General features: G+C 38.9%; 1 protein-coding gene across 1 annotated transcript; it reads left to right on the top strand.

Annotated features, from left to right (window-relative positions):
- The first annotated feature begins 5,830 nt into the window (after nucleotides 1-5,830).
- On the top strand, nucleotides 5,831-19,523 carry LOC148193413 (protein CLT2, chloroplastic-like). The gene is made up of 11 exons (XM_088099418.1): nucleotides 5,831-6,590; nucleotides 6,708-6,853; nucleotides 7,736-7,773; nucleotides 14,411-14,526; nucleotides 15,320-15,348; nucleotides 15,637-15,734; nucleotides 15,812-15,847; nucleotides 15,985-16,035; nucleotides 18,061-18,172; nucleotides 18,766-18,891; nucleotides 19,014-19,523. The coding sequence occupies exons 1-11, from the start codon at nucleotides 6,337-6,339 to the stop codon at nucleotides 19,169-19,171; spliced, it is 1,164 nt and encodes a 387-aa protein (XP_087955544.1). The 5' UTR covers nucleotides 5,831-6,336; the 3' UTR covers nucleotides 19,172-19,523.
- The last annotated feature ends 479 nt before the right edge of the window (nucleotides 19,524-20,002 follow it).

Here is a 20,002-nt window from a genome sequence, read left to right as displayed (position 1 = left end):
AGCCATCAGCAGCTTTACCATGGTCATACTACACTACTTCTCATATTCACATCATGGAGACGTTCCTCCTTGGAACGCTCATTCACAGTCCAATCCCATAAAATTCATTCAAATACCATTCGCACATATTAACCAGTTCTCTTATTCACATTTTCATTCTATGTTCCACTCTCTTAATTTAAACAAAGTTTATCATTTAATAGATTCAGATGATTGTATTACAGTACATTGCTATCACGTTTCTGAACAAAAGAAACGCACCATTATTCATTCACAGACGTTGAGACAATTGACTAATTTAATTGAAATTGAGTCTAAAAGATCCAAATAATACTTAGGAAAATTCTAAGTATAAAGACTTGAGGTTAAATGAAAAGGACCATCACAGTTTAAATGATTTCAAATAAATAATCAGAGCATTAGTAAATTCGGAAACGAACACTGCCAGTCAAAGACCGAACGTTAATTAATAAATTGAACGAACGCTGTGAAGTTCGCTCACGAGCAATGATAAGGACGAGCGTTCAGTAGAAACTGAACCCTCCTTAGGACGAACGCTAGGTCAATGACCGAGCACCAAATAGAACGAACGCTCATCTGAACGGACGTTCGGTATCAGACCGAACGCTAACTAGGACGAACGCTCAATCTAAGACAGAGAGTTCTTTTGGACGAACGCTCAGTCTAATACTAAGCGCTGCTTATGACGCACGCTGGTAAACAAAACCGAGCGTCCTAACTATACTTCAATTTATTTTCAATCGTGGTACAAGCTAGGCCAAGCCGAACGCTCACACTTAACCCTTGACACCAATACGCTCGTTCTTAATCAGAGTCCTTTCCAAATGAAAGAACCCTTATTCTAAAGGAAATTGCAGAGAAACCGAACGGTATAAGACCGTTCGATAACGAGCGTACATGATCAATCAGAGAAGATCAAAATTTCCAGATTTTTCAAACACGATAATTTCACAGATTTCATATGATTTGAACTTTAATAATTTCACCTTCACCATAAATCTCATACATTACAGAATTCATATTAGAATCTCATCAATACAGTATTTTCCAGTTTCTCAGTTCAAACATCTCATCATTTACATACAGTTCAAAACAATATCATTCCACACCATACAGAATTTCAATCACATTCCAGAATATACATCTCATTCTCTGCATACAGCTCAACCAATAACATCATCAACATATAATTCCCAAGTTTATCAGTCATATACAATCAGTACAATAGACTCGTGCTTGCATACTCCAAAATTCATAGATTTCATACAATTCAAACATTCAGTACACTTCATTGCTGTCATAAACATCAAACAAGTGTTAAATTAAATTACTCAAGCTTCCCTTACCTGGTCTAGCAGTGAACTCCCAAATGCTTATGGTTTCTCTAGTGCTCTCACGGCTTTCTACCCAACGAGTCACTCCAAGATTCTCACTAAATCTAATAAACCAAAATGACATAAGGTTCAGACCTATAACTCATGCATGCAACCAGAAATTGGTTCGCATGAACTAAATAGATGAAAGTGCAGCGACGAGAACTTACCAGTTCAGTTCTCAGTTCTGTTCGGTTCAGAAGAATGCTCACGGTGCAGAGAGGTTTCCTACGGTGTCTGAAATGAGATTGGAGGAGATGAAGGTGAGTTATCTTAGAGAGAATATGAAAGAGTTCAGAGAAAATTCAGAAAAGATGGAAGGCCAGAATTTCTTGAGGAAGAAGAAGATTGCATGGAAGGAAGAGAAGTGTTTTCAGGGAAATTGTTTTTCTCTCCCTCGTCAAACGATGGTGCACTCACGTACTGCCACCTGATTTCCACTACAGCTTTTGGAAGCTTCCAACGTGACAGATGGCATTAGTGCATGCAGAGAGGAAAAGAGTGGAATTTGACGTGGCACAGTGCATTTAAAAGTGTGATCAGAGAATGGATTTGTATATATATATTAATTTATCAGGGTTTCACACTGCTGATATTCTTTTGGGCAGGGTGCCCAGCCGATAGTTCATCCTCAGAACTGGGACGGTTTCAGTCCACTTCAGAGCTGTTCCTCACAGGTCGAGATGTGTTGTACAGTAAGAGACCACACAGAAGAATTCCACAGCCAAGCAAAAAAAATGGGCTCAAGCTTGTTCCCTCGGGAAGATATGGTAATGGTAGAGAAAGAATATAAACAGATATAGGCACTGCAAAAATCATAAGCACACGTAAGCTAAAAAACTATTAAGAAAACCTGAGGTACAAAAGACCTTACGATTCATAGTTTAGAATGCAACAAAGAAGAGTGAGATGCAATGATAACGAGTACCTGACAACATTACTAGAAGAGAAGATACAACTGCAGAAGAAGTTTTTACTGCATAGGATACCTAATCCTCCAATGGTCGACCGGTAACTCGGGCGACCTGGTGACAGTTAAACCAATACGAGGCCTTCTTAAAGATCGTAATACTGTGCGATCGCGTATTGTCGTCAACCACTTGGTCCTCGACAACCAAATAGTGATGTCGCGACATAACGTTCGCACAACGCACGACAAGTCGCCTATTCATGTCGACGCACAGGATAGTCGACATACAGAGCGCGATATCATAGCATGCGGTTACAGATAAGCAGTTACGCATAATCAGCTAACCAACGCCGCGAATAAATTCGTGTTTTGTTTGAGGACTTATACTATCCGATTGCAAACATGTTCGTCCAAGTTGTGGCCGACCTTGGTGACTTGGGACAATAGGATTCCCAAGGTATAGTTTTGCATCGATTCACTAAATAAAAGTCGTTTATCATCCGATATTTTTTTAACATGTTTAATTGTGAACACTCCTATTTTTTTTATATATAAATAGAGGAAGATCTGGTCGGGAGTAAAAAAGTTTTTCCAACATCTATCGATTAGTAAGAAAATGTCAATGTGAAAACACGTTGTCAAAAGGCTAATCGTTTACCCGGTAAACAACGGATCAATAAGGTTTCCAATTGGCTTATTACACAAAAAGAATGTTATTTTTTTAAAAGATATATAAGGAGTATTTTTTTTTTAAATCAAAGACTTTTTTTTTTCTATTCTACTCCTCTTATTCTATTAGAAATTTTGTTGAGTCTTTTGTCTAAATAAAATAAAAATAATAAAAACTCTAAATATATAGATTAACACCAAGTCATTTCCAATTTTAACATAAAAGATATTAACATTATTTATTTTTAAATTATAAAAATAAAAGAAATATAAAATTTAACTTAAAAAAATATTTAACATTGTATATTATGTGATAAAATATTACTATTGTACTTATTAAATAAATATATTTAAGAAAACGAAATACATCCGTCCAAATGATTTAAAGCATAACCCAACAACTTATAGAATTTATTTTCAAATTCCAAACATGGAATAAATTAAGAGTAAATTGAACGAGGATGCATCTAGGGCAGTTAAAAAATGAATTTTATTTTAATAATAATTTTTTTTGTTATAGTCGGGTCATAACAAAAATATATATATATATATATATATATATATATATATATATATATATATATATATATATATATATATATATATATATATATATATATATAACGTTGTAGTTTTTTTTTCAGTTGATACATTTTAGCAGAGTGTACGGAATTTTAGTAGACAAAAATAACCTCATATATTATGGATTTTAAGTTTTAAGGTTAAGGGTATTTGAATAATTTTCATTTTTAAAACTAAAAAGACAAGAAACTTCCAAACCTTTATTCACCTTTATTTTATCTCTTATTCTTCTCAATCTTCATTTCTCTCAACCCTTTCTCTTTCACCTCTCTCACTCTAACATTTTCTCCATCATTTCTAGTAGTTCCAATCGAAAAAATTAGAAACACTCACATTTCTCACTAATCCAATTTGTTTATTTCTCATCTCCGTCATTTCTCACACCCACACACAACTCGTGACACCGCTATTTGTTTTTCGTTAATCTGTTTTCCACTTTAATAACAAATAATTGATGAAAATTATTCAAATATCATTGACCTTGAAACTTAGATACCATAATATATTGTCTACTAAAATTCAGTACACTCTGCTAAAATATATCAACTAACTGAAAAAAGAGAGCTTATGTATGTTAGCAAACCAATTGTTTTGATAAGTTTTCTTAAAAATAGTTTTGACACAACTACTTTTATTTGACAGAACAAAGGATTTAGATTTTACATAAACATAAAACATATAATAAGGATAAAAAGAAAAGAAATATATTAAGACACATCGCATCGTGCTGAGTAAGTGCCCAATGAAATGAAAATCCAACTATTATTTTTATTTGGTGCATTATTGTTTTTGTAAGATGTGTGGCATCCCAATTATATACGTCATGCATATATAATAAAGACGTCATCATGCATAATATAGGAAAACAGTCAAGAGTATTTAAGGATTACAGTCATCCTTAGAATAGTGCGAAATTGACAACTAGAGTATTAGAATTTCTCCCTAGAAAATACGGAAAATTTAAAACTTTAAATACTTAAAAGTTCTTCCAAATAACATGAAATCATGGAATAAAACTAGCAAATCTAAGCTGCAACACTGCCATCTCCATCAAGAGCTGCTCCCAAAGTATCCTCTTCGCCATCTGCTCCCATCCAAGTGGATGATCATCACCAAAGAAACATACACAAGCAATACAAACAAGCAAGGGTGAGCTAGATATAAAAAGCATGTTATACAATCTCACACGACGTGCAAAAGTCATCAAAACATGGTAAACTGACATCACAAGACTTGTTACTTTATACCCCGACCCGTTGCTTTATAGACCGACTCGTCCGGACTAGAATGATTACCGAGCTATGGCGGGTTATGCACTCGTGGTGGCCTCTACTGCTTTGCAAAGCCATTGCCATTAGGTTCCACCCTACCACATGTAAGGACCGCATATTTTAAGTGGTGGGGACAGGGCAGTCACCTACTTCTTGTATTATTGGAAGTGCAATTATTACTGGAAGGAGAGAAAAGGAGAGGGTCTCATTTTTTGGCACCAGGGAGAGCAGCCACAGGAAAGGAACCCTTTCTTCCGTTTTCAACCGTCCAAAGAGCACTCAAGGGAAGCAATACTGACGTTAAAAAATGCGGAGAGGAGGATTTGGGTTGGGCATCTTGTGAGAGTGGAGTCCTTGATGCAAGATCTGGGAGAGGTGAAGTGGAGATCTACTAAAGTTGCAAGGAGATCTTGAACTGCACGTCTTGGGGGAGATAGATTCCAAACCTTACAAAGGGAGTCTTCAAGAGGCAAGGGGAGTTGGATTTATTTCTTTGATTTTTGAGATAATCTGTTTTTGATGCAAATCTGGAATGAAGGGGATGAAAAATGGGGTTTTCTGGAATCTGGTGCAATTCTGCAGAATTCTGCAGAACGCGCGTACGTCCAATTTTGGTGAGTCAAAATTGGACGTTCGTCCAATTTGCTCGACCAATTAGTGGTCGGCCAAAATAGTACGAGCGTTCGGTTTTGGTGTTCTAAGGTAACGAGCGTTCGCGTTCGTCCTTAAGTAAAGTTAGTAATATATTAGACGTTCGTCCAAACTGTATACAGTGAATTAGTAATTTTAGGTGTTCGTCCTTAATTAAGTATTCTCATGAAGCAATGTGTAGCGTTCGGTTTGGTGAATTAGTGATTGTAGCGTTCGGCCTTCATATGATATTCTTAGGTTTGAATCTTAATCGTTCTGTCTTCATATTATTTGTTCTCAGGTAGCGAGCGCCCATAAGTAACTTTCGATTTTGATGATAAATGTTCTCAGGTGTCCTCAGGTAGAGAGCGTCCATAGGTAGTAGCGAGCGTTCATCTTAGTGGCGTTCGGTCTTGATGTTAATTGTTATCAGGTAGCGAGCGTCATTAGGTAGCCTTTCCTCTCGATGATAGTTGTTCTCAAGTAGCTAGTGTTCGGTCTTAATTTGGTACCCTGAGGTTTAGTTTGAATACGTTCGGCCAGTAATTTAGGTGTTCGGCAAAGTGCTCTAGGCGTTCAACCAAGACTCAAAACGTTCGTCCTTATAGTGTTCTGTCTCATAGCGATCGTTTATAAGGAATGATCTTTACTGGTGATGTTGCTCTGAGGTAGCAATCGTTTATGGGGAGTGATCGGCCTTGATATTTGTTCTGAGGTAGCGATCGATTAATAAGTAGTGATCGGTCGTGATGATGCATGTTTCAGGTAGTGATCATTCATAGGTAGTGCTCGGTTTGGATGATGCTTGTCTCAGGTAAGGATCGTTAATAGTTAGTGGTCGTTCGTAGGGAACGTCCGGTCTCGATGATGTTGCCCTCAGATGTCACTGTCTTCGAAGCTACCGTTACACTTTTCCGGCAACGCTCGATTCACTCGCAACCATGTCCACCACCACCCAACCGCACTCAGAATTCGTGCTTCAAACGCAAGTTCATCGGGAAGTGGCACCAACCTTGTCTTATTGAGCTCCACTGTCACCGTTACATCAGCGGTAGCCAATCGCGTGCTTTACAAATTGGCCCTTGTTCCCATGAAAGAATACCCTTTTTTTCTCGTCCAGTTCATAACTTTTGGGTAAACCTCTTTGTCGCTGCTTGTAAATGCATTTGTTTGCTGTTTTAACTCTAGGAGAATCTGTCTTTTTGGGGATTTCTTAGTGCGTTGAACAGTTGTAGTTTTTGTGTAACGTAGGTATGTTGTTATATATTTCTCCATCTTGTATATTCGGTACCGGGCTAGAATAGTAACCGATGAGATGATGGCAATTCCGAAATTGCGTTTTGTCGCCATTGGACTTCTGGAAGCTTTGGGATTGGTTGCTGGAATGTCTGCTGGAGGTACTGACTTTGCTTGTGTTTTAGTCTTTAACCGTGTTTTATTTCCATGCCACTAAGATTTTTATACTTTCAATCAAGCAGAGATGATCTTATAATAGTTACTATAAAGCTCAACAAATTTTCTATACTTGACTGTAGATGCAATGTAAATATTTTTATAATGTCACAGTGTGAATGAAATTAAACTCCTTCTAGTGGTTTTTTAATTGATTAAAAGCTTTTAATGGTGTCTATTGTGTGTTCAGTGTCCTCACCGCACTCCTATTTATAAGACCCATTTTTTTTATAATGTTGAGGGTGTGCGTGTAGAATGACTGCAATTTTAGCCACATTAAAAAAAAAAGTTATAAATTAACTTATGTTCTCACATTTCAATGAAGTATTAATTCTTTTCTTCAAATTAATTGGTTTCTATTTCTTATTAAAAATAATATATTTATTGGATAGAGCGAAGCTATTTCAGTAAAATTGTTTAAAAAGGTGATGTAGCTATTGTTGCTCTTAATAGATGTGCAATGCCTTAAAGTGCAGCCATTGTGGAACAGAGGGAGTACCATGGTCGCACATCCCATTGGAGTTGTCTGAGCTTTTGACTAAATAAATAATATGTTAGGTTTTATAGTGTTAATAGTCAGTAATAGAGGAGTGTGAAATGAAAAAAGTGACTGGGACGTTTGAAATCTTTCTAGAGGAAAGAACAAAAGCGGAGGTTACAATTTTTTTGTGATGAGTACTTTGAAAATGAGTTTCCACCTTCTGCCAAGCTACAATGAATTAAAATCAACATCTTTCCATTTTAACTCTGCTCTTAATTTTCTGCCAAACATACCCTTCGTGTTTGTTTTCAATGTTTCTGAAATGAATGTTGATTACCCTCTGCAGCCTTACTTCCTGGACCAGTCATACCCATATTGAATCAGGTATGTGAAATATTTTGAGCAGCCCTTTTCATTGAAGGATGAGAGGGGGTGACAAACAAAAATACATGTTTGTCTTTCTTTAAAATAGTATACATCTGCCGTTTATTTTATGTAGCTGTGGAGTGTACTTTTTTTTTCTGATTTGCATTTGGCATACTTTTGGTAAGGTCTTGTTTGAGAAGATCTTCTTTTGTTTTAGCAGTTAAGATTTGAGAATTTGATTGAAATGATGTACCATTGATTCAGTGTAGTCAATGGTTTCTGAGAAGCATGATGGTTTTTTGTAATATATTCAGAATAGGGGACCTTATAGCACTGATCAATGATTTAAACCGGCAAATTTATTGGTAATAACAATAAATCATAGAGTTGACTTTTATTAACTTGTAGCATCATAGAAACTAAGACTTTTGTTTCTCTGACCAAAGGTTTTCTAAAACCTATCACTCTCATTTTTTGTCTTTCAAAAATATTTTGATACAACCAGCATCTTCCAGTTTACTTTTTCAAGGACAGTCCATTCTTGTTCATGGATTGAGCTGCCCTGTCTCTCACTCTGATGGCATCGCACATAAAGCATTTCATTGCCATATTTATAGTATCACGTAGCAGTCACTTCTAAAGTGTATGTTAGGGGCTGGCGAGTTTACGAGAGAAGAAGATATAGGAGAGAGAAAGAAGGGTTCCGTACGGTAGAGGACAGTGGCCGAACGGTTGAAAGGGGGGAGCACGATGACCGAACGATAGAGAAAGAGAAAAAGAGGGCTAAGCGAGTAGAGCGATGACGAGCGAGTGGAAGCAACAACGAGCATTCTATCTGACAGCAGTAGGATAGGCGGGAAACTCAAAGGACGTACTTCAGGATATTATAGAAGTAAATATAGTAAATAAGGATAGAAATATTCTTACCAGATAATTATAATAAATAGGCATAATTACTATTATTCTTTACCTTTTTGGGAAGGAGTAATTAGTATTAATAAAGGAGGAACCTAGGGTTGAGGTAGCTTTTGACAAAGGAGTGTTGTCAGAGAGGTTAGGCTCTCAGGTAACTGACGGAGACCCTGCTCCCAGTTATTGGATGTTTATTGTGATACCAATATTTTCAATTTAATAAAGAGTTTTATTCAGTCAAATACCATTGTTTATTGCCTGTGGGAGTGTGAAAGGTTGTGAGTGGCAAGTTCACGTACTCAGGTACGTAACAATTGGTCTGACCTGCCGGATCGTCAAGGGAGGAAACTGCCGGATCCTAATAGAGACGAGGGAAAATCATCATGGAGGGAAGAGTGAATGTCATTTAAGGAAGATTGGTGGTCATAGAAATCTCCATGGGAGGACTGGAGGCAGCAGTCCAGGAACTGGTGAAGGTGATAGGAGAGCGAGGTCGACGACATGAGGGAAATCCTGATGGAAGTCAGGGTTCTGTCAACGGGAGAAGGAATGAGGAGGATGAGAGAGAAGGTAGCGGGCTAGATGGGGGTACCCGAGAGGAGCAACCGTATTGGAGGAGAAGGGTAGACTTACCCTTCTTCGAAGGCAGCGATCCTTTGAATTGGATCTATAGAGCGGACAAATTCTTTGAACTGCAAGGAGTGCCGGAGGAAGAAAAGCTGCACCTAGCCTACATCAGCATGGAGGGAATCGCGGGACACTGGTTCAGGTTTTGGAGGGAGAAGGCCAGGAACCGCTCGTGGGCCGGATTAAAGGAGTCGTTGGTGAACTGTTTCGGAGGCAGAAGCCGGGGAACGATCTTCGAGAGACTGGCGGCCTGTAAACAATCAGGGACCGTGGAAGAATACATCCAAGAATTCGAAGTGTTGGTCGGCCAAGCAGAAAAAATACCTGACGCACAGCTGATGGGATACTTCATGGCAGGATTGCAGGAGGGGATCCGTAATCAACTCCGATTGCTTGACCCGAGGGAATTGATGGACGTAACGAGACTAGCAAAGGACGTGGAAGAGTTCCAAGGGGGCGTAAAGGCTGGAGGAGGAATCATAAGCAAGAGCCAGACGTGGGGAAAACCGAGCGGTTCAGTAATGAGGACGAACGCCAGTCGGCATAATCAGAATCGAACGGGAATCGCAGAGAGGGGGCAGACAGGAGGAAAGGAAGGGATCCCGAGGCGAGAAGGAGAACGAACGTTCTCAAACAACCAAGAAAGGAACGTGCGGGATTTACCGTACGCTGAATATGTCAAACGAAGGGAAGAAGGGAGGTGTTTCAGGTGTGGGGGACCGTTCGGTCCAGGCCATCGTTGTCCGGAAAGGAGTCTTCGGATGCTGATATTGGCCGAAGACGAGAAATCAAGCGGGGAAGAAGAAGCTGAGACCGAACTCGACCAAATGGAGCTATCGGCATTCTCGACAGGAGGGCTCACCCAGCCCAGAACGATGAAATTGCATGGACAGATAGGAACGAAACAGGTACTGATTTTGATTGACAGTGGCGCCAGCCACAACTTCATAAGGAAAGAATTGGTAGAGGAACTGGCACTACCCGTAGTAGATACACCACCCTATAGGGTGAGTTTGGGAGATGGGCAGAGAAAGGAGACGAGGGGTTGTTGTGAAGAAGTAATGATTCGCATGGGAGAAGCGGTGATCACCGAACGGTTCCACCTATTTGAACTGGGCGGAGTTGACGTGATACTGGGGGTAGAATGGCTGGCTAAGCTGGGAGAAGTAACATTAAACTGGGGCACGCTAACCATGGTGTTCGGTCAAGCAGGGAGGAACATGACCATTAAAGGAGATCCTACTTTAACTCGGAGAGTGGTGGAACCCGAAGCATTGTTCAAAATGAAAGAAGTAGAGGTCTGGTTGCTAGTGTGGGAGCTTGGGGAGACAGAAAAGGACGAGGAAAGAAAACCGTACGGTCAGAGAGAAGGACCGTTCGGTCCGGAGATGACAAAGAAGCAGACGCATGACATGACTCGAATTTTGGATCAGCACGCGAGCGTATTTCACGAACCGAGCGGACTCCCGCCAGATAGGGGCATGGTTCATCAAATTCCATTAAAAGAGGGTACGAATCCCGTGAATGTAAGGCCGTACCGTTACCCCCATGTGATGAAGGGGGAGATTGAGAAACAGGTGGCCGAAATGCTAAAAACGGGCGTCATAAGGTCGAGCAACAGTCCATATTCGAGTCCGGTAATATTAGTGAAGAAGAAGGATGGCAGCTGGAGATTTTGTGTGGATTATAGGGCCCTTAACCAAGCCACGGTACCCGATAAATTCCCTATCCCACTGATAGAGGAATTGTTAGACGAACTGAGAGGGGCCAAATATTTCTCAAAGGTGGATTTGAAGTCAGACTACCACCAGATCCGAATGGGAGATGGAGACATAGAGAAAACGGCCTTCCGGACGCACCAGGGTCACTACGAATTCATGGTTATGCCATTCGGCCTCACCAACGCGCCAGCCACATTCCAGAGTGCAATGAACAGCCTGCTGCAGCCTTATTTGCGGAAATTCGTACTGGTGTTCTTTGATGATATATTGGTGTATAGCCGATCCTGGGAGGAGCACTTAGAGCATGTGGGGACGGTGCTAAGGGAACTCGTGACCAATAGGTGGGTGGCCAACCGAAAGAAATGTGAGTTCGGCAAAACTCAAATAGGATATTTGGGTCATCGGATATCCGCGAGGGGTGTAGAAATGGACGAAAAAAAAGTAAGGGCCGTGATAGACTGGGAAAAACCTAAGACAGTGAAGGCCTTGAGGGGATTTCTGGGTTTGACAGGATACTATAGGAGGTTTGTGAAGGATTATGGGAAGATTGCCAAACCCTTGACCGACCTTCTTAAAAAGGGGGAGTTTGCATGGACGGAGCAAGCCGAGGAAGCTATGTCAAGGTTAAAGAAGGCCATCACTACTGCACCGGTGCTGGTTCTACCTAATTTTGACCAGCCTTTCCACATTGAGTGTGATGCATCGGGAAGAGGGATAGGAGCGATACTCATGCAAATAAAGAAACCCATAGCTTTCTTTAGTAAAGCGTTATCCGAGGGGTCACTGAGTAAATCGATATATGAGAAGGAATTAATGGCATTGGTTTTAGCCATACAACACTGGAGGCCCTACCTCTTGGGACAACGGTTTGTGGTTCACACCGATCAAAGGAGCCTGAAGTACCTTTTGGAGCAGCGTATCACCACTCAGAATCAGCAGAATTGGATTGCGAAGCTCCTGGGTTATGACTTTGAAATTGTGTACAAATCAGGTGTCACCAACAAGGTAGCAGACGCCCTATCACGGAAGGAAGAGGATGATCCGCAGGAAGAAAAGGAATTGAGGGTTGTGGCCCGACCTTACTGGCAAGACTTCAGGGAGATTCTGGAAGAAGTTGAGGCAGATGAAGAGTTAAAGAAGGTGATAGAAGATTTGAGAAAAGATCCCAACTCACATCCCTCGTTCACTCTGGAACACGAGAGGTTACACTATAAGGGGAGGCTTGTGCTGTCTGGCCGATCGGCCTGGGTACCCAAATTGATAGCCGAGTTTCATACCACGCAAACAGGAGGACACTCAGGGGTATATCGGACTTATCGCAAGGTGGCGCAATCTCTTTATTGGGTAGGAATGAAGAAAGCCGTAACTGACTTTGTCGCAAGCTGCCTGGTATGTCAACAACATAAATATCTGTCATCCTCTCCGCAAGGGTTGTTGCAACCTTTACCCATACCCAACGCCATTTGGGAGGAGATAAGCATGGATTTTATCGTTAAGTTGCCCAAGTCCCACGGGTATGATGCTGTGCTGGTAGTGGTAGACCGCCTCAGCAAATACGGACACTTCATACCACTGAAACATCCCTATTCCGCTCGGACCGTAGCTGAAGTGTTTGTAAAAGAGATTGTCCGGTTGCATGGGGTGCCAATATCTATCGTGAGTGACCGGGATCCACTGTTCCTGAGTAATTTTTGGAAGGAGTTGTTTAAATTACAAGGAACTCAACTGAAGATGAGCACCGCCTATCATCCTGAATCCGATGGACAGACTGAGGTCGTGAATAGGGTATTAGAGGGTTATCTGAGATGCTTCTGCTCAGAACAACCAAAGGAATGGAGCATAGTACTACCCTGGGCGGAATATTGGTATAATACTAGCTATCAAGAGTCGGCGAGATGCACCCCATTTGAAACAGTATATGGGAGGTCTCCTCCCTCCCTGCACAGGTTCGTTCCGGGGAAACCTTAGTGGAAGCCGTCGGCCAGGAGTTACAGACGAGGGATGAGGCACTCAGCCAGCTAAAACTCCATCTAGCCAGGGCTCAAGAATTAATGGTGAGGCAGGTCGACAAGGCAAGGAGACCATCCAATGTGGAGGTAGGAGATTGGGTGTATCTAAAGATCAGACCCCACCGACAGACATCGATGCCGTCCATACTGCATTCTAAACTAGCCGCTCGGTATTTTGGACCTTTCCTGGTCATACAGCAGATAGGAGAAGTGGCATTTAAGTTGCAACTACCCGAAGCCGCGCGGATACATCCAATGTTCCATGTGTCGCAATTAAAGAAGGCCGTGGGGGAGAACAGGGTGGAAAAAGAGTTACCCATAGACTTAGAGATGGAGGGACCGTCTCCCTAGCTGATCAGAGTTCTGGATCAAAGGCAGGTGCAACAAGGAGAGGACGAATGACAGGAATTGTTGATCGAATGGCAAGAGGGAGGGCCGGACGGGGCAACATGGGAAGATGCCATAACCATCCGAGATCAATATCCGGACTTCAACCTTGAGGGCAAGGTTGATCTTCAGGAGGTGGGCAATGTTAGGGGCTGGCGAGTTTACGAGAGAAGAAGATATAGGAGAGAGAAAGAAGGGTTCCGTACGGTAGAGGACAGTGGCCGAACGGTTGAAAGGGGGGAGCACGATGACCGAACGATAGGGGGAAGAGAAAAAGAGGGCTAAGCGAGTAGAGCGATGACAAGCGAGTGGAAGCAACAACGAGCGTTCTATCTGACAGCAGTAGGATAGGCGGGAAACTCAAAGGACGTACTTCAGGATATTATAGAAGTAAATATAGTAAATAAGGATAGAAATATTCTTACCAGATAATTATAATAAATAGGCATAATTACTATTATTCTTTACCTTTTTCGGAAGGAGTAATTAGTATTAATAAAGGAGGAACCTAGGGTTGAGGTAGCTTTTGATAAAGGACTGTTGTCAGAGAGGTTAGGCTCTCAGGTAACTGACGGAGACCCTGCTCCCAGTTATTGGATGTTTATTGTGATACCAATATTTTCAATTTAATAAAGAGTTTTATTCAGTCAAATACCATTGTTTATTGCCTGTGGGAGTGTGAAAGGTTGTGAGTGGCAAGTTCACGTACTCAGGTACGTAACAGTGTAGGAGGCTTATTATTTTTAAACTTATTCAGTATGTTCTGATGGCATGGCTACATTTGTGGTTTGTGCTCTGGGCCTGTCCTTTTATTCCAACTAAGAAGGAAGAGAATGATAATATTGCTGTAAAATCTGGTATCTTCTCCCATTCATCACTGGTGGCTATTTGTGACTTATGCATTGGCTGAGACTTTATTATTACATACGTTATTTTAATGCATCATTATGTGTAATATTGATTTCTCAAAATCCAGTTTATGAATTCTTCTTTTTGCAGACATTTTTGGTTTGGCAGCTAATGTTTTCCAGCCTTCTCTTGAAAAGAAAGTACACAATCAATCAATTGATTGGGTGTTTACTTGTAGCCTCCGGTGTCATAGTGGCTATTACAAGGTAATTTGACTTTATAATACAGAGAAATTCAATATTCCGTATCTGTACTCTCCAATATTCAGTTTCTCATGCCGAGGTCACTAATCAGGTCAGATTCCCATGTGAATCAAGTATTCCCAAAAGTGTGCAGTGATGAACTTTGATAAAAGATATTGACTTGAAAATATCAGTTGAAAAAAAAATGAGGACCTGTCATTGTATTCCCTTAGATATATGTGTAACATCAATTTGGGCCTCTAAAGGACCGATTGGTGTCCCATTTTTTGTTGAGCTGAAATAGTTTACTTTTTAAATAATAGACTAGTTACTTGTGATCAGTTTATAATTGTTATAAACAGAAAGAATTTCACTATGTACATTATCTCCTTTGGTGTAAAATATTGTAAGTTTATTATCCCTTTTTTGGTCTGAAGGGGTACATAATTGTGGGAAAGTTACCAAATTTCTTGGCAAAATATTTCCATTTTAGGAATGGTTAACCACTCATTGAATTGATTAACCACCAAAACAATTTCTTTAAATTTGAAATATTTATATCAAAGCTTCATTTGTTCTAACCTTCTGAGTAATATTGTTCCATGTAAAACTTTAAGCATGCTTTCATTAAAACGTTAAGCAGCCTAGGTCAGTAGCTGCTTGTAATAGTCTGTAGAAGCTCAAAAGCTGTGATGTTTGTCATACATTTTTTGTTGTGCTTGTTGGGGTAAAATTCTCATGCTAGTTGATAGGAAATTCCTTTTTTCACTTCAAATGGAATGGCTCCCATCTAATAATTTGTTTCCCATCACTGCAGTGGCTCTGGTAGGGATTCGGGAAGGAATTCCTAACAAGCTCTCTCTCTATCTCAAACACAACAATCAAGAACTTGTAAAGAAGGAATAGTATGAATGGTATTCACAACAATGAATCAAGAATACACTGTATCTTAGGAGCTTAACCTCCTTTACCTGGTGCTAAGACCGGTCAACACATACAAACTACACAACTCGCTAACTGAAACAATAAAAGGTCCTAATATATAGGCCTTTTCCCGGCCCCTCACTTAACTGATTAACAGTTAAGTGTTCTGTTTCCCTTTTCTCCTTTCCTATACTCTCTAAGTCCTAACAGGCTCAAATGCTGGTCAAATGCTCTCTGATATTCAGTTCTTTTGGCCAGCATTGATGATAACTTCATGTGCTTTTCAAGCTTTGGCTTCTGTAATCAAGGTTAATCAATAACAGCTGTTGACTTTTAGTTAATCCTTCTTGGGGAACATTATAATCAATGTTTTCTTGTATGTCAGGAGTATATTTTCATTGACTCAGCTACTCGATTAAAGGTATGCTTTCCTTTACCTTTTTTTTGGGTGGGGGTTGGGGAAGGTGGTATATAAGGATATAAGGTCACGGGACTACATATTCCATTAACATTTTATTCATGGGCATGATTTGGTGTCCCTTACATGTTCACATGCAGCACAAGTCACTGGACATATTTGTGGTCAATTCGTTTGGATCTGGCTTTCAGGTACATCTTGCAACATAAATTGCAATGAACTAAGTGTACCTTTCAAATTCTGCAAATGGCGTTTATTTCCAGTATTTTGTTAGCTTTTTCTTTCTTCATCACTGATTTCTTATTAGTTGCTTTGCTTCCTCTTGTAATTGAATAATGACTGTGAAACAACTTACATGAGTTCAAATTATTTGCTTGCTTTCTATCTTTTTATATGATTTCAAAATGTATTGCTCTTTTTTGTCCCCAACAAACGGCAAACACTAACTGTTAGAATACTTGGATTGTTGTAGTCTTATGAATCTTATTATATTAGAGTATTGTAAGCTATTTGTGTACTAGTTGTAGTACATGTGAACTTGCCCTAAAATGTTAGTATCTGGTTATATTTTATATAATAAATCTCAGGAATTTTCAGGGCCATGTTTGTTAAATATTCTTTTTCCTTCATCCAAAACAAAACATATAATGGTAAAAGAACATGAAGGAAACATTAGCTAATATTTGTCTTATAGGTAAGAGTTATATTGCTAATTCTAGAGATTTGAATTCACTATCCCAAAAACATTTCTTATAGGTAAGAGTTATATTGCTAATTCTAGAGATTTGAATTCACTATCCCAAAAACATTGAATATCTTTCTTACAAAAGATATATACAATAATCCCAAAGTTCCATTCTTCAGTTCCCAATACTAACAATGCACCATGAATTACATTAAAGCATGAGTTGCTGCCATTTGCTTCTGTCCACGATGAAATAGACATGAACGACTAAGTATTCTTATTCATTTATTTTAAAGTTCTGGACTCTGCTTGACCTGCCTTTTCTTTTCATCTATTTTCTGTGCATTAGTCATATACATTTTGACTGAGGGTTTATGTGGATTGTATTAAATCAGAAGAAAAGTCATTTGATTCTATCCAAAGTTTGTTTGTTTTAGTTAAAGTGGTTTGCATCGGATCAAGCTTTTGGTATTATTAGGAGGCCGTAAATAAATCCGCAGAATACCCAATAGATTTTGTAAAAGTAATTCAAAGTGTTCGTCACATTCGTCATAATATATAAACTTTAGATTCAGATTATAAAACATTAGTCAAATCAATATTAAAATTTCTAAATACGGTAATTTAAGAATTAAATAAATAAACGTATATAGATGCACAAGTTAAGTTTTTTGGTTTGGATAAGATGAAATTTTAAAATTGGAACAGAATACCGATCCAATCCAAATGAAAAAGCTCATTTTCTTTTTATTTAATTCATTTTACTGTCTGTATTCAGTTGGATTGGTATATGAACATCTCTAACCTTAATCAAAATAGAGACTATCTAAACCGAAGGAAAAGTTGGCTTTCTTTCTTTTAGTTCCTTTTTTACTGTATGTATTGGATTGGTTTATATGCACACCTCTAACTTCGATAAAAATGAAAAAAAAAACAGACAGGGACGATAAAAATGAAAAAAATAAATAAATAAAAACAGACTTTATATCCAATCCAATGGAAAAGTTGGTTTTCTATTTTAGTTCAATTTTTTCTGTCTGAATTCATTTGGATTAGTTTGTGCACATCTCTAATTTTTATCAAAATGGAGATGTGATACTCTGTCAGCTTTCGATACTTGGCAGTGTGTTTTTCTTCTTCTGAAGTTTTCATAAGCAGCCCTCCTTCATTTTAGGGTGGAAGAGCTAATTTGAAACTTATTTGGGTATAACTTATAATATAAGCATATAGGTGTTTTGGAGAATTTATGAGATGATAGGTTCATAAGCTGTTTTTCAATTTATGACAACAAACTTCTAGAATAGCTCCTGAAAACTGATTATTCCTATTTCTTCTTCAATTGTAAGTACAACTTACACCTAAATGTTTACGTAATAAATACTTATTTATTAGGTCCTTACTTGAGTTGTTTATTGGCAAGGCAATTTTCCTAATGGTTATTGGCGCAAGTTCCAGATAGTCTCTTGTTTATGTTTATTAATTGATTAATTATTGAAAGGTACATTTATGGTTTACGTGATATTTGTTGTAGGCTCTTTTCGTATTTCTGTCTCTGCCTTTACTTTCAAAATTGAAAGGCATACCATTTGCTGAACTTCCTTCATATTTTAAAAGCGGTGCCGGTTGTTTTCTAGGTAAACCAGGTAAGATCTAATAAATTGGTAGCAATGCAATTATACATATATATCCTCACGTGGTTTTCTAGTACTTGTCTGCGTTTCTTATTACACCTTCTGTTGTTAAAACACTATCAAGATTAGTTACTATGTGTATGTATGATTATTTTCCTGGGTTTATGACCTTGAATTTTCAAAATTGCATTAATAAATAAAATAACAAGGGCAAGTTTTAATTAATGGTATGGAATTTGAAGTGGGTCTATATGTCATTGGGTTTTCTTATCTCGATGGGTAGATCTTGTGGCTATCACAAGGTTCATGTCATATTCGATACCTTACCTTTTATGTACTAGGATTATAGATGCTTTTGGTCCTTCAGGTAAAAGGCCGAATAGTATATAAGCAATGATTTAACCCCGTCTATAACTAGATTACTTGGAGTTTAGTTATTTCTAACATTTTTATATAAAACAATTAAAACTCATAATTGTAAGAAATCAATAAATTTATATATAGTTTTTGTCTTGTACCCTTTAGATGATTTTGAACCTTGGTTTAACTTTCTTTTGTGTTTAAGTTTTAATATAATGTGTATTCCTCTTCAATTTCTGGCTTAGGTTGTGATGGCGCTCCCCTACTTCCACTGCTTTACATAATTACCAATTTGGCATTCAACATATCCCTCCTTAATGCAGTAAAAACTTCTTCTGCAGTTGTATCTTCTCTTCTAGTAATGTTGTCAGGTACTCGTTATCATTGCATCTCACTCTTCTTTGTTGCATTCTAAACTATGAATCGTAAGGTCTTTTGTACCTCAGGTTTTCTTAATAGTTTTTTAGCTTACGTTTGCTTATGATTTTTGCAGTGCCTATATCTGTTTATATTCTTTCTCTACCATTACCATATCTTCCCGAGGGAACAAGCTTGAGCCCATTTTTTTTGCTTGGCTGTGGAATTCTTCTGTGTGGTCTCTTACTGTACAACACATCTCGACCTGTGAGGAACAGCTCTGAAGTGGACTGAAACCGTCCCAGTTCTGAGGATGAACTATCGGCTGGGCACCCTGCCCAAAAGAATATCAGCAGCCTCCAGGTACTACTGTTCACGGTGAAATATATTTTCTCCAACGTGCTCGAATTATACATACTCACTATCCTTGCGATTATTCTTTTGAGCCGAAAATTTGTTCGGTTTCCACTTTTGAGTGTCACTTAGTTGCTTTATGATGGCTGACTTCCTCGTTCTTCCACTGGATTATTGTAACTTAAGATTATGCATATATCTCTCATCACTTGTTCTGGTATATTTTCATGTATATTAATACATAATGTAAAACCCTATATAATTAGCAATAATAATTCTGTGTTAAATCAAATTAATGCACACTATAATCAATGCTTATCTCATTAAAGCCCACTTCAATCTGCTAAATCCCTCTGCTGTGCACTGAAAACCGTGCCACATCATTCTCTGAAACACGCACCACGTCACACACTCAGTGCATTAAAAACGCACCAAGCGCTGCATGCACGCATGCCACTTGTCACGTTGGAAGTTTCGGAAGTCAGAGTGGAGGTGCAGGTGTCCGAAAGTGAGACGCTCATTCGTCTGGAATTGGAAGGAACAAAAGTGATCTTCGAAAACCCTTCCGCTCACCTGCACCATTCATCTTCTTCCTCAGAATCTAAAACCTCCATTTTTCTCCAACTTCTCTCTAAGAACCTTCATCTTCTCTCTACCATTACTCATTTCTTTCAACTCCAATCAACTTTCTGAAACCGTAGGAACGTTCACGGCGTCGTGAGCTTTCACTGGAACCGAACATATTAGAATTCTGCATCCGGTAAGCTTTCA

Source organism: Vigna umbellata, chromosome 9 (genome assembly GCF_029865625.1).
Source record: "Vigna umbellata cultivar VRB3 chromosome 9, Vumbellata_1.0, whole genome shotgun sequence".
Taxonomy (NCBI): Eukaryota; Viridiplantae; Streptophyta; class Magnoliopsida; order Fabales; family Fabaceae; genus Vigna; species Vigna umbellata.
This window is presented reverse-complemented; position numbering and strand designations above follow the sequence as displayed.